This window comes from Xylaria bambusicola (genome assembly GCF_022495145.1).
Source record: "Xylaria bambusicola strain CBS 139988 unplaced genomic scaffold F5B22scaffold_45, whole genome shotgun sequence".
NCBI classification, from domain to species: domain Eukaryota; kingdom Fungi; phylum Ascomycota; class Sordariomycetes; order Xylariales; family Xylariaceae; genus Xylaria; species Xylaria bambusicola.
The window spans coordinates 181781-195871 of NW_025953598.1; the positions used below are offsets into that span (position 1 = coordinate 181781).

The window sequence follows — 14091 nt, forward strand, 5'->3', positions numbered from 1 at the left end:
TTCGAGAGTAGTGTATACAGGAGAGAACGCTTGGTTAGCTAATATGAAATTCTTTGATTCGTACGTGCCTTGATAACAAATCGTTGTCGGTGTTGCCAATAGCACGAAGTGTGCTAATGCTTAGGTAGATCCAACTAACAGCTTTTACGTTGAGCTTTATGTAAGTAGGTAGCTAGCATAAAGACTTTTTTTCCGCTCCTTTTTTTCCCCCATTATTCCAATAAGTTTGGGGTCATGTAAGTTCACTAGAGTTAAGAATTATATTGTAGAGAGAAATGACAATCTTGTTACCTTACTTTCTGAACTCTGGTTGAAGTCTGTGGCGGGTCTTAATGTCGAATGCTATGCTCCGTGGGGACCCTACCCTGGAGATGCCCCGACCCCACTAGACATGCAGTAATTAACCCTTTGCACTCCAGCGTCGCGTTTGACCGCGTTCACTTACTGATGCATCTATGAATTCAATTGCTAGCAGAAACGCTACGCCATTCGACACCCTCAAATTCTCACGCGTCTCGCTCTCCCACAAATAGTCATAAGATGCGCACTCCATACCAATAATACGCGATGAGTTTGTTGGACTGATACACGCAAAACTCGGTCGGCTATAATGATATGGCTCCCAACCAAACCCCTGGCTCTGGCCGCCGAAAGCGAGCCCGACCAGAAGACGACTTGGTATCGTCGCCAGTTCCCTCGCCATCTACCGTAGCAACAAGCGCAAAGCGGCGCCGCTTAAATGATGTCGCCGACTCACCATCATCGACTCCAAAGGGGTTCTCCGCGATCTCTTCAGCCATTAGTGGTGCACTTGGCCGTCGCGGACGGCGCAACGGAGCCCAAGGGAAACTGGTCGGCGAACATGACGGCACGACAGCCGAGTCCTCGTATAACGTACCTGCTAGCGACGGTGACGATGACGAAGAACAAATAGAAGGGGTTTCAGGTAAACCGAAGAAGCTGGACTACGGGATACTGCCGAAAAAGTCGTCGGCAACCGAAAATTTGTACGATGTGCCGGACTCCGGTGATGAATTAGAGATTCCAAGAGCAGCAGGAAAGGCACACGAACAAAGCAATCCTGTGACGCCGTCGAAACGAAGGTTTGTCAATGGTGACCCGAAAAGCGTATCGGCGCGCGCTACAACTGCACAACGGGACGGCAAGGGAACTGCAGTACCTCTCAACAACAAGGGAAGCATGACTACGCCGCGCAAAAGGGGGCGACCGCCAAAAGTGCGTCCGAGTCAAATAGAGCTCTCTCCATTTCCATTAGCCGTCAAGGCACGTATATATGGGCCTACAGGGAAGACGGATTCTGTTAACGCTCCCGAGTCGCCGAAGCTGAAGGGCATTTTGTCGCCTAAAAAGAGGAAACCTGGTCGACCAGCAAAGACTGTGGTGTTCGATGAGGGTGACGAAGTCAACTCAGATATTCTACAAGATGAAACAACACCGAGACCCGTGAAATTCTCTACCATTGAGAGGCCGAGCTCACCCATAGAGAACCCCATATCACTAAACGGGGACAGGGAGAAAGATATACAACAAGCTGAAGAACCTGAAGAGCTTGAAGAGGGTAGCGGGCAAGAGGAAGAAGACGAGGAGGTGTGTGTTATATGCTCGAAGCCTGATTCGGAGCCGCCGAATGAGATCATTTTTTGCGAGGTTTGCGATTCTGGATTCCATCAGAAGTGCTACAACGTCCCAGTCATACCCGAAGGCGATTGGATCTGTCGAACTTGCTCGCAAGAGGACATCTTGCACGATCGCCAGAATACAACCGAGAAGAAGGCTACCGTCACCATATCTACAGCCATTCCTGCTATACCTAACTTTGAACAACATTTTCAGCAAATGCGACGTGTGCTACTAGACCGGTGCTCTAGCAACCGGCGGATAAAGCTCTGTGGCCAGAGTGAAGCTTTTGATAAGGCATATCAACTGGTGGAGCAAACAGTACTGGCTGGCGAAGGGAACTCCATGATGGTCATTGGGGGGCGCGGTTGCGGGAAAACGACCGTAGGTACACCACATCAACTGACCGGTTATCATGGCTAAAACGCGTAACAGATGATGGAAGAAATTCTTTCTAATCTCCGAAATGAGCATGCGGAAGAATTTCACGTTATTCGCCTTAACGGATTTATACATACAGATGATAAGCTTGCATTGAAAGAGATATGGCGCCAGCTAGGCAAGGAAATGGAGATTGAAGACGATCTAGTCAATAAGGTAGGATACCCTGGTTATCAAGTTGTGCTCTTTTATCACGGGAACTAATGCAAATAGACCAGCAACTATGCCGATACCATGGCTTCTCTCTTGGCTCTTTTATCTCACCCAGAAGAGATCACAGGAGCCGAAGATGGTGTGACATCCAAGTCGGTAGTCTTCATAATCGACGAGTTTGAGCTGTTTGCCACACATGCTCGGCAGACACTACTCTATAACCTGTTCGATATTGCTCAAGCAAGGAAAGCTCCTATAGCCGTGCTTGGGCTGACGACTAGAATCGATGTTGTCGAGAGCTTAGAGAAGCGAGTCAAGAGTCGATTCAGTCATCGTTACGTTTACCTGTCTCTCCCAAAATCGCTGCCAGCCTATTGGGATATATGTAGACAGGGCTTGATAGTAGATAAAGAGGACCTCGGGGCGGAAGGCTTTGATACCGATCTCCAGGGGCTTTACGAGTTCCATGACTATTGGGAGAAAAAAATCGAGGTGAGTATATAAGGTTTTCCTTGACTGCACGTATCTTTATTAACTAGCGCCAGGCCCTCCATCACACGCCTGCATTCGAGGATCATCTAGAGTATCATTACTATACGACGAAATCCGTGTCACCATTCCTAGCCTCATGTATCCAGCCTTTAGCAGCACTGTCGATGTCATCACTTGATTTGTTAGTCCCCTCGCCTACTGAAGTTGTTGCATTGGAGCCACAAGAACCAAAGCTACAACTTCTCGCGGCCTTGTCAGATCTCGAGCTAGCGTTGCTCATCTCGGCGGCGCGGCTCGACATTGTTGCGCATACTGATACTGTCAATTTTGCCATGGCGTATGACGAGTACAGCGCCCAGATGGGCAGGCAGCGAGTGCAGACAGCCAGCTCTGGCTTGCTAGCACTAGGCGCCGGAGCGAGGGTTTGGAGCCGGAGCGTTGCAGTGGTGGCATGGGAACGGTTAGTATCGCTCGGTCTGCTCATCCCTGCCGGCATCGGCGGCAGATCCAACGCGGCGCATGGAGGGCTCGAGGGCAAGATGTGGAGGATGGATGTCTTGCTTGAAGAGATCCCATCGGCTGTCGAGCTGCCAGGATTCCTGGCAAAATGGTGTAGTCAAATTTAGAATTTAACCCATATCGAGAGCGATGCTATCTCCATCCATCCATCCATCAACGCCCTAATGCAGTAAAGAGACACTGAAAGTGAAGAGATCTTGGCTTGCCTCTACATCCGCATCTACCGTAGAATAACATTGGCTAACTACAGGTGCCGAATGATACGCTACGCGGGCCAACCAACCAGCTCGGAGAATTAGCATACCGCTTGTCCAACGCTCTGCACTACGACGCTGTCCTAATATAGTGACACCTATTATAGGTACTGGCCTGGTGTAGGAGATGGCTGGCATCTCTCGAGTATCCCGGGTGTTCTGAGTTCGCCCTGTATGTAGTGCCGTGCCCATCAACCACGAGAAGGGCTACCCAGGTTCACTACTTACCGTATACCTAGATTAATATTGGTATGAGGAGGTACCTACCTATATCCCATGTTGCTTCTAGACTACCTACTCAAGGCTTCTCCAAGATGGGTTGGGGGACCGATTGGGCTTGTTTGTTTCGCCCCCAGGCTGCCAGGCTGGCAGCCAGGAGCGGAAACAAATTTCAAACAAAACAAAGATAGAACCGTCGGATGCTCCCTGGTACCGAGCTCGGATATCGATACAGCCGACCGCCTTACACTAGGTAAGCTGAAGCTGGGTGGAGGCGAAGGTGCTTGGCCAAAGTGGCCGTCCGTTGGCGGTAATGCTACCACCTGCTTGCATGCATACGTTCATCCACCGCACTTTAGCTCTCTTGCCGCTTTTGCTCAGGCAGACTATACCTAGTAATACTATTACTTATGTATGCATTACATCCTTATGCAAGAAGATAAGTATGTACTGCGAGTCTGCGCGAAGTTCCAACTTGAAGTTGTTCTAAAACGGTTCATGGGTTTAAAACGGAATCCTAACAGTCTTCAGTTTGGAACTGTCCACCTCGCTCCACTATAAGACCCTTCAATTATGTAATGCCCAGCTAACCTCCATACATCCGCGATGATATGCAGCTAGGCTGAAATTTCCTTGCACTTCCGTAACTTTAATTACTATCTACAGTTCTACAAACACAAACACAGTCACAGCGCGAGGCCGTGCTATATAGTGGTATAGTAACCAAGCTCTCTAGTCAACCTTGGTTATTCTTGAGTGCTTTAGTTTTATTATTATGGGCTACCATGTGTTCTTATAGGCCACCTACCAACGTATAACTGAATGTAGCCGCACCACTACTCTACGACCCAGATCTTCACACATCACCTTGTGTGAAGATCCGGGTCGCCTGTTCTACTGCATTATGCTTATCTTGAGCGAAAGTTAAAAAAAAAAAATTAGGCACGTATATATATACCCCAAAGATTATCCAAGTGCCTTTCCTACTCCTTGGTAAACTCCACATCAAACCAAAGCTCAAAATCACCCACCAAGCCGGCGATCAAATAAAACGACGCCCCTTCAGAGATCTTCTCATTTTGCCTTCTAAAATATTATCTAAGAAGTCTCCCTTTACTTCCTGGTAAACTCTAAATCAAGTCAAAGGTCAGCAGCCTACTAAGCCGATGATGGGTACATAAATCAAAAGACTGACTAGTACTTGAATAATAGGCACCTTCTGTCGCGATGGCTTCTAAAGCTGCTTTTGAAACCGCGCCTATCGAATGGTCTGTATGGGGCGATCAAGTCGTTAACGGCCAACTCAACCCTGTCCTTCTCGATATAGCAAACCGCGGCTACTATATTCAATCCGAAGTGTTGCATATATCCGAACGATATGGCATTTTTTCGCCTGGTCCACCTCGCCTCCAGGTTTACGAAGGCCAGGCATCCGTTGTTGCCTATTATATTGCACTTTGTATAGGTGCAGCGCTTGCATTCTGTTCTTTTATTTTGAGACAATTAAGAAAATCTAATACAGGACTGTATGCTATTCCGTTAATCACATTTACGTTTATATTGGTCGAATTATATATTGCACTGTTATGCCCGCCTCAGCGCGCACCGGGTTATGTTTGGGATGACTGGGAAGTTTAACGGAAATAATAGTACAGCACTTTCGGTGTGAAGAAAAGCTAAGTACTCGCCGCAAGCATTCTTACTGGACAACCTTGTAGATATGATCGGCTTAGAGGATCACAGGGTCGTTGAAAAAGTCGATGCGGACGGCGTTGTCGGCGGAGATGAATTGATGGTAGGTGGGGTAGTAATAGCTTGCGCTTGCGTTTTGTTATGTTCGAACTGGAATCCGTTTTACAATAAACGGTTACGTTCTATAGAGTACCTACAGATTATGCAGATTTTTGCTCATGTCAATGTTCATAGGACGGGGGCTCAGGCTCAGGCTAAAAGCGGCGTGGCTTAGGTTGGATTCCCATTCCGATTCGGGATGGTAAAACCCATATCAGAGGCCTCTGTATGTAAGGCGAGCCCCAATACTTAGAGCCCCAAGTTCACTCTTACGTGTCCGAGAATCCGAGGCGATGGGGCAGAGTTCTAAAGCTAGGCAGGCATGGCACGGCGCTGTGAAAAGGACCCTGCTGGATTGTTTTTCGTTTGCTGAATGCGGCAATAAAACAGGAACACGGCCGATTTGAACGAGGCTAGGCATTCTCTTAACTCGCTTTTCACTTACCTACTATACACTAGATGGGGAAATAGGTAGCTAACAGCAGCATCGCGTGAAGCCATTTCGAACTTGTCGGAATTAGCACCGATATTACTCGTCGGGATTGTGGGGGGAGGAAGGGGGGGAGGATACCTGGCTCGGATGGGCACGGCAGAGATACCCACCCGGAGAGTGTCATTGACCTTGCTATTTTGGGAGGGACGGCATGCAGTTACAGTGGATTGCTAGGTACAATATTGCGTCAAGGTTAGTACTGATGTCATGTCGCTAACCTTCAGTAGGTAGTAGATAGAGGTAGGTAGGGCAGAGTAGGGTCTAGGTAGTGCTGGCGGTGCAACAAGCTGTTGCTGCGTGCTGACCTCCATCATCTGATACATCCCATCCATTTGCATTTCCGTTTCCGTTTCCGTACCATACCTATCTTTCCAATTCCGCAGATCGCATCTTAAAACCTACAGTATGTATGTATATATGTATGTACTTAATAAACCGCAGTCTCCCGATTAGTCTTGTGTCTGTGCCGCCTCTTATTATAGCATGTTAGCATGCGAGCATGCGAGCCTGCTGCGTAACCAGGGACGGCTGCTCCTGAATATATACCTACCTCTACCCTGTTATACTAATGCCTCAACCTCGAGAGTCTTCCAGCTTGCTCTGTCAGTACACATAAACTAGAGTATGCCGTAGGACGCATATTTGGTTGGCTGGCTGTCTCAACCTCGACTTTGTTTTCTAGCTCAACGCCGCATTTGTCGTGTCAAGTCCAACAAAGAAAACGCCCAATACCCGCTCACGCCGCCATAACCTGTAGCAGGAATAGGTACCGCCTAATCAACTGGAATTCGAGGTATCCAACAGGACGGCGCGGCGCTGAAGTGTGCCAACGAATCATTCACTCCTTACGTTCGCGCCACCCGTGTCTTGCTACTTAGGTAGTCGCTACGGTTCTTCCTCTTCCTCCTCCTCCCGATCTTTTATTACATACGAAAAGGCTACGCAGCGAAGGAACCGCCTCCGGCTCTACTCCGCGCCGCAAAGACACATCTCTCTCGGGTCCTGAGACGCATTTCGAGAAACGGCCAACGAAGAACGAAAGCCGATCCATGTCGAAGCGAACGACATTTACGACCATCTCGCCGCTGCCCTCGGGCATTACGCGCGAGGTCGTCATCGACTTCCTACACAACCACCAGGAGATGATCGACTTGAATCCGCTGATCATCGAGCGGCACCCCATCCCACCACCCCCACATGCTCCCGAAGAAGAGGAACGCTGCGTGTGGTGGAGCCTGACGGACAAGATCTCCTATCTGCCTGGCGGCCTGGTGACAGGCGAGATCGCATATACCGCTGCCTTTAACGACCTGCCCAACGGCATCCAGACGCACTGCTATGCGCCCTTGGGCACCGATATCCGCGAGCGCTGGAGCCTGGGCGGGACCCTGCCTGGCGAACCTCTCGAGCCCGTCGAGATAGGGCTCGGTGCCCCGAGGCAGGGGCTGTACCTTCGCGAGGTTGGTTCTCATTCCGTTGTTTCTACCTCTTACTACGCTGGCTTAGTGGGAGATGCGCCATATCATGTCTATATCTCGAATGTTGACTAACGAACGTACTTGTACATGCAGGATGTTGAGCTTCGCTGCAACTTTGTAATGGCAGGCTTTGTGAAGAAGACTCTCAAGAAAGCTCACGGCGCACTTGTCGATCGTCTATGTCAAAAGGCCGCTTCGGCATGCTCGAAAAATCCCAGCCCGAATTTGTCTCCGAGTGGATCGATTAGTTCGCAGTCGGGAACGGAGAAGATCGATCTCCAAGCAACAGATACCGCGTACCTGGCAGGCCACCCTAACAATCGTTTCTCTGCGGGTCAGACTTACTCCCAACCCCCCTACGTACAGCGAAATTCGCATGGGAATATGACGGCGCCGTACGGATATGTCCCGTATCGTAGACCCGTTGCGCCGCCACCGCCGCGATGCAACGATTCCGCGAACGGTTGGGTGGGAGGACAGCCACAGCACGCTCCGGCAGAGCTGCAGTAAGAACGACGTGATACGAATGGCTTTCTCATAATTATTGGCATTTTTTATTGAAAATTGTACCTCTTTGGCGCTGCGCAGTCCGTGCTACCTACCATGGACGGGAATCGATGGTAATGACGGCGATCTAGGAGCCGTTGCTTTTCAGCGTGGCGTATCATCTGCATGATTAGGGGTCAACCGGTGGGCTATCGTGGGAATTTTTTTTACTTTTTTGGAGTTTCACAATTCAATGGGGATTTGACTGCGTGTATACGCATAGGTATGCATAGGATATGAAAATCCCGGCGGTCTGATATCGCGCATGCCTGCAAGGCGCAAAGGCGCTTACTGAAACGACACGGTGAAATAGCACACACACCTAGAATATAAACGGAGATACGGGAGGAAGAAGTGCCCAGCGTTTCTGCTAGACCGGACGAAAGAGGTAGTATGCGTCAATATATTCTACGTCTCTTCGAGTGTCTGTCACTCGAACCCTTAGGCACTTTGATCTGTCTTGATGTCTGTATGTTTGGTGTATTCATCCCACGCAACGCGCGTGAATTTAAAGGTGTCTTAAAGTAACGCAGCAAGTCATTTACGACCTAAATGAAGAGAGAAGTCGAAGAGAAGTAGACATCTGATTAGGAGGGCTTTGGTCATTGCGAGGGATGAAATTATTGACGATCCTCAAGTAACTATATTGAATTCTTTTCCTTTTTCCCTCCCGCCTTCTCACTTCCAACTTTGTCATATTCCAATGCCTCGAAGCGCATGTGAAATCCCGTGGTCATAAAAAGTAAATACTTGTTGCACCGAGGGACAGCTTATCCAATGATCTTCTTTTCCTATAGTTCATATCAAGACTCGTTTGGGCATCGAGGCTAGTCCGACCTGGAGGGAGTAGTAACCTTGGGGAGTATCTGCCTGCCTTATGTCTTATTCTTGTTTCACTTCTCCCTTGTTGTTCACACCTCTGGAATGAGAGATGCAGGTAGAAAAGACAAGAAAGCACCTGCGTAACTCACAAGTCATCGTCATCGTCATCGCTAAAAAGAAATCATGGGGCACTATACATATACGTAGTCTCTGGGCCATGGCGGACGTGCACTGGGAGTGCGGGCGTGTCGCAGTCTGATTAGCTGATGCGGGTGCCGATCGTGCTGTGGTGTTTTAGGGGCTTAGGGGTAAATGTAGGTACTGTATGCAGATGACGCCTCCCAGTGGCTGGGGATATCGAGTACCGACAGCGAATTGTGCCCATCGTCGTCGATGTCTTGGTGGGAATGCTGGTTGGCGCAGGTGATCGGCTGACCGCCTGCGACTCTCGTCTGCATCAAATCAGATCAGGGAACCGACCCAGACTTTCTCTCACCTGGCAATGTCAATGCAGTTCAATTTACGAGTCATCGGGCCCAAGACCTGGGACAAAGACCGACATTGCTCTGCAATAGGTTGGTTGGTGTCACTTCTGCCGCAATTCACACTTCACCACTCATACATAAGTACGCACGAATAAGGAATTTTACGCGCCTTTTGCTGCGGCCGACAGGGTCATTCATTCTTTTACGCCTTGCCGCGCGGGGCTCGCATCCCTCGCCACTCCCGCCGCCACGGTACGCGCCGGTAGTTGGTAGGTGTAAGTTTCTGTTATTTCTTTCCTTGCTCACCGCCGCCACCCCTGGAACCAACAGCCAAGCCCCCGTTCCAACATACCCTACAACTCATACGCAGCACGCGCCCGTGGGGTTATTGGGCAAGTGATGAGGCGGCGTGCTGGAGCTGGCAATGGGGGGCCCTTCCTACTTGGCTTGTCTTTTCGTGCCTATTGGGAGAAAGGTGCCCGGCTACTTGGATATGCGCCGCTCTCAAACATATATGCCTTGCTTGCTTATAACTCGCTTGTTTTTAAACCTAGTCATACTATCGACTAGAGATGGAGCCGCTTTCTAATAGGTAGTGCTGTTGCAATTTGTAATTCTCGGGCGGTTTATTGTTGGTTACCTTGTTCTCTACATCGGACGATGTGTCTCTTCTTGGGAAAAGGGACTGGCAAAGTGCAATTGTCATTTTCGCGGATTTCTTTTCTTCCGCAACAACTTTCCGTCTCCGTCTTCAAAGAACAAAACTCGACAACAAAGAGATCCATTGGGCTTTCCCTACACAGTTGACCTGTAAGCGCCGGAAGGAAAATTCCCGATCACATGAAAGAAATCCCAAGGTCCGCTAGAGAGAGTTATACTTTACGTAGGCCTGACGTTGACAAACCACTCTAGCCAAGAGGCAAAGCGTAAACCTTCTTGCCCTCCTTTGCCTCTCTCCTACTGGGTTGGTATACGTGTGCCTTCTTAAGGATCTTGGAGCATAGAATTCAGTTTAGCTTCAGTCTCTGAATTCATTCCCGTTGGAGAGGAAAGTTCGGTCGGGCTTGTCCTAGTGTTCCATTAACACAGGAAAGCAGCTTTCCCACTGTCATATTGTTGTCGTATCGCCAATCCTGTTAAGCGAAAATCCATCCGATACTCAATCTACGCCACGTAGAACGCACAAGGATATACAACACGCGTTCTTTGCTAAAAAATAAAAATTCTGAAAAAAATCTTGTCGCCTTGGCAAATAGTAGGGCGTTTCACAGGTTGCTGGACGGATAGATGCCTCGAAGGACATATCCAGACATCATGAATGCGGCACCAAAATGAAGGCCGTAGCTTCAGTGATTCGGAAAAACGAAGAGAACTGGGTCATATGAGGCTTCAAGCACGATTATATACGGCAGGCTGGCGGCTTGGCTCACGACGATGCCACCTCTCAAACGGCTGGCAAGCGCCGCTAATGCTGCGACCAGCATCATACTCAGCACCTACGATGATTACATAGCGAAGCGTGACTCTACACAGGCTGTTGAGACGACCGATACGCATACTCTAGCCGTCATGTGTGTTTCCCTATCGTTTGCCATCGTCAGCGTGCTATCTGCTCAATTTGCCTTCTACTGGTTTGTTCGGATGAGGAGAGGCTTCCGTCAAGAGTAAGTGAATCATCAAAAGACAAGCAGCCTAACTTCTGCTTCGGCTAGCCGCAGGGATGTAATAACCGTGACATAGCATGATCATGCTGTTGATACAGAGCGACATGGCCAAGGCTCTATGGCTTATCATCAGCCCCTTATTCTACTTCATCACCAACCAACCCCTGAGTTCCCACTGGGCATTTTGCCAGGTCTCTGGCTTTTTCCTCTCTGTTTCCATCGAAGCCTCCGATATAGCCGTCCTGTTGATAGCTATTCATACGACCCTATTCATTATCCAAGGCCAGCATACTGGCGCCAACTTCGGTCTTCAACCATACCGTCGCGTTGCCTACACACTTTGGGCTACCGTACCCATCATCCTAGCCGCCATTGTTCCAATAACCGGAGCCAGCTTTGTCGACAACGGACCCTACTGTTACTTACCAGTAGAACCTAGCTGGTATAGTGATACACTTGCCTGGGGTCCCCGCTACTTCATCTTTGGCTTCATCATTTTCACGTACACGGGACTGTATTTATATGTTTACATCAGCTTTCGACGCTTCGGAAAGGATCAGAGAAGTGCCAGTACTATGAGCTCAGTATCCACTGGATCACCTAATCATCGACATTCAAAACACAGATGGAGGAGTCGCAGTGTGCCTGCGACACCGCCTTTGACAACCCATGGCCTGATCGACTCTGCACACAACAGTATGTCCAGGCACAGCCCACCAAGGTTTCGGCAGTACTCGGACGCGTCAACTGTGAGCACGTTAAAGATTGGCGAGGGAAACTACCTGCTCAACGTGCCTAAAAAGGTGGAGCGCCGGAATTCTATTACTTGGAATTTGGTCGACTTTGGACGTGACAAGCCTATAACCACAACGAGCATCTCACCACCTGTTGATATCACCCCTCACAGTCCCACGATAGAGCTCTTCAGATCAAGCTCTGATGAAATTACTGATGATAGCAATGCCGTGATTGACACACCTATAGCCCCTATTCCCACCCCGGAGCCAGCACATATTACCGGCGATAATGACGTTGAGTCGTTATCACACATCCAGCCTAGCATACAGCGGAACAGGTGGCAACAACGGATTCATGCACGTCACTCGGACATAGGTCCGAGGAATTCGCTCGCGAATATTATAACAGCACTACGGCAAGGGCCTCATTGGCCCACTACGACATCATCGGCGCATCTGGACGACGCGGAAGCGGGCGTCGCCTACAAAGAGGAAGAGGCGGAGGAACCCACCACGACCGGCTCGTCATCCGTCCACTTACCGACGGAAGAATCCGAAGAAGCAATGCGGCGTTCCCGGGGCCGAATGCAGCGGCAGCTGCGGCTGCTCTTCGTGTACCCGGCGATCTACCTGCTGACGTGGATCGCGCCGTTCGTGGCGCACGCATACCAGTACGACGACAGGTACAGCAAAGCAGCCTACTTCGCCACGGCGGCACTGAACAACGACCCCCTAGCAACAGCAACAGCAACAGCGACGAGTCCCTCGATAACCGTTCTCGCCGCCCATCGTATCCTAACAACAGCAGCGACGCCATCACCGTCGCTCCTCCCCTACGAGCCCCTCGCCCTCCGCATCGTCAGCATGGCGACACTGTGCATCGGCGCGGCCGTCGACTGCGCCTTCTTCAGCGCCTGGGAGCGGCCCTGGAAACACCTGCGCGGCGGCTTCTGGGAGAACCTGGCGAAGCGCCTGCGCATCCAGCGTCTATGCGGCGGGAGGAACGCCGGCGGTGGCTTCGCGGGGCGGAACCGCGACGAGCGCGTCGTGGACGAGAGAGTGGCGCGCACGAGACGGGATAGGGAGATGGGGCTCGAGCTTAGGTCGAATATCGCTTCTGCTGCCGGCGGTCGGATTAGTAGTAGTACTGCTGGGGAGCGAAGTGAAGGCGGGGTCGTGGGTGATGTGGCGAGAGGTGAAGGAAGCGCGGGTAGGAGGAGGGAGTGGTGGGATGTCTTGGACGAGGCGGCTTCATGACCTGTGCCTGTTTACCTTGTCTGCCTAACCTGCGTCTTCATCTCGACGGCCCTGTCTAATGATCCGCTATATTGCAATACACTTAGAACGACGAGGAAAAATCGGGACTTGGTGTCATTGCTTTGTAGGTTTGTTGATGGGGCTGTGGCTGCTCTCTATCAAACTAATATCCTTCGACCTTTTCTTGTTTCTTCTCTCGTTAGATGATACCCCGGGTTATAAGACCCTCTGCATACATGTAATTTGTCCAGTTGTTATTACTCCTTCATGGATGGTATGTTACGTCGATCACTATTGGGGCTGAGGCGTTGCGCAGTGGTGTGTATATTAATTAGATTGGATAAGAAGGATTGAGCCCAACTTACAGATACATGCTTCGTTCGATTAGATTGCATCGGGAGTAAGGTATTCATTCTCACATGGATTTTCTGTATTCGTTATCACAGTATGACGAGATAAGTTTTGACGGCCATGGCAGGCCTGATTTGATAGTTGCACCGCTGGATATAGTCATGTGGTGTGGTTGAGTCACAGAAAGCTGCATTCTTCACTTGATGAGTGGTAAGACTTGAAGTCACAGGGAAACAAGCTTACATGGTCCGAGTTAACGATGAGTTAGACAAACTTTGATTACATGCATATATTCTTTATTCATATGCACTGGCTTAATCATATGAAAATGGCATACAAGAGGCGTAGGGTAGGGTGTGTTAAGTGCTTGAAGTTGTAGTACGGGTGTCTCATGGCTATAGTATATCATGTGATAGGGGAGGAATAAGATCCAACCAGAAGCTGTGCTAGTCTCGAACCCTGACACTACCACTCACATGAAGAAGCAGAATGAGACCCAACAGCAACGTATAAACAGCCATATTACTCCAACTGAGCAAAGTGGGGAGTCACTGGAAACAAATGAAAGATTGCAAGAGTAGTGTTATGTATAGCGCATCTATACAATCTTGCGAAGAGATACCGATAATGGATAAGGGTATTGTGATATTCGTCAAGTTAATAAGCTAATAACTGGACTGACCAAGCCTTAGTGAGGCTGTATTGAATTGTTGGAAGTGTTGACACAGAGACTCTGTGAGTATAAAGAGCC

General features: G+C 49.6%; 4 protein-coding genes across 4 annotated transcripts; all 4 read left to right on the top strand.

The window, feature by feature from the left end:
- The first annotated feature begins 388 nt into the window (after window positions 1–388).
- F5B22DRAFT_383548 (origin recognition complex subunit 4 C-terminus-domain-containing protein) lies at window positions 389–3562 on the top strand. The gene is made up of 4 exons (XM_047971302.1): window positions 389–2022; window positions 2074–2235; window positions 2293–2724; window positions 2778–3562. Exons 1-4 carry the CDS (start codon window positions 616–618, stop codon window positions 3348–3350), a joined length of 2574 nt encoding a protein of 857 aa, XP_047827744.1. The 5' UTR covers window positions 389–615; the 3' UTR covers window positions 3351–3562.
- Window positions 3563–4943: 1381 nt separating this feature from the next.
- Window positions 4944–5666, top strand: F5B22DRAFT_649673 (uncharacterized protein; the record flags this gene model as incomplete). The annotated part of the gene is made up of 3 exons (XM_047979209.1): window positions 4944–5175; window positions 5435–5511; window positions 5643–5666. The coding sequence occupies 3 exons, from the start codon at window positions 4944–4946 to the stop codon at window positions 5664–5666; spliced, it is 333 nt and encodes a 110-aa protein (XP_047827745.1).
- A 1383-nt stretch (window positions 5667–7049) lies between these two features.
- Window positions 7050–7988, top strand: F5B22DRAFT_638490 (uncharacterized protein; the record flags this gene model as incomplete). The annotated part of the gene is made up of 2 exons (XM_047977594.1): window positions 7050–7460; window positions 7572–7988. The coding sequence occupies 2 exons, from the start codon at window positions 7050–7052 to the stop codon at window positions 7986–7988; spliced, it is 828 nt and encodes a 275-aa protein (XP_047827746.1).
- Window positions 7989–10441: 2453 nt separating this feature from the next.
- On the top strand, window positions 10442–13669 carry F5B22DRAFT_383768 (G protein-coupled glucose receptor regulating Gpa2-domain-containing protein). Its single transcript, XM_047971305.1, has 3 exons — window positions 10442–10995; window positions 11072–13550; window positions 13609–13669. Exons 1-2 carry the CDS (start codon window positions 10766–10768, stop codon window positions 12987–12989), a joined length of 2148 nt encoding a protein of 715 aa, XP_047827747.1. The 5' UTR covers window positions 10442–10765; the 3' UTR covers window positions 12990–13550; window positions 13609–13669.
- Window positions 13670–14091: the final 422 nt, after the last annotated feature.

Excerpts from the sequence above, each read along its gene's own strand:
- F5B22DRAFT_383548 (XM_047971302.1), top strand. The coding sequence starts at position 616 with ATGGCTCCCAACCAAACCCCTGGCTCTGGCCGCCGAAAGCGAGCCCGA. Across the intron at positions 2,023-2,073 it reads GCGGTTGCGGGAAAACGACC|ATGATGGAAGAAATTCTTTC; the intron begins GTAGGTACACCA and ends AACGCGTAACAG. Across the intron at positions 2,236-2,292 it reads AAGACGATCTAGTCAATAAG|ACCAGCAACTATGCCGATAC; the intron begins GTAGGATACCCT and ends TAATGCAAATAG.
- F5B22DRAFT_383768 (XM_047971305.1), top strand. The coding sequence starts at position 10,766 with ATGCCACCTCTCAAACGGCTGGCAAGCGCCGCTAATGCTGCGACCAGC. Across the intron at positions 10,996-11,071 it reads AGGAGAGGCTTCCGTCAAGA|CATGATCATGCTGTTGATAC; the intron begins GTAAGTGAATCA and ends ACCGTGACATAG.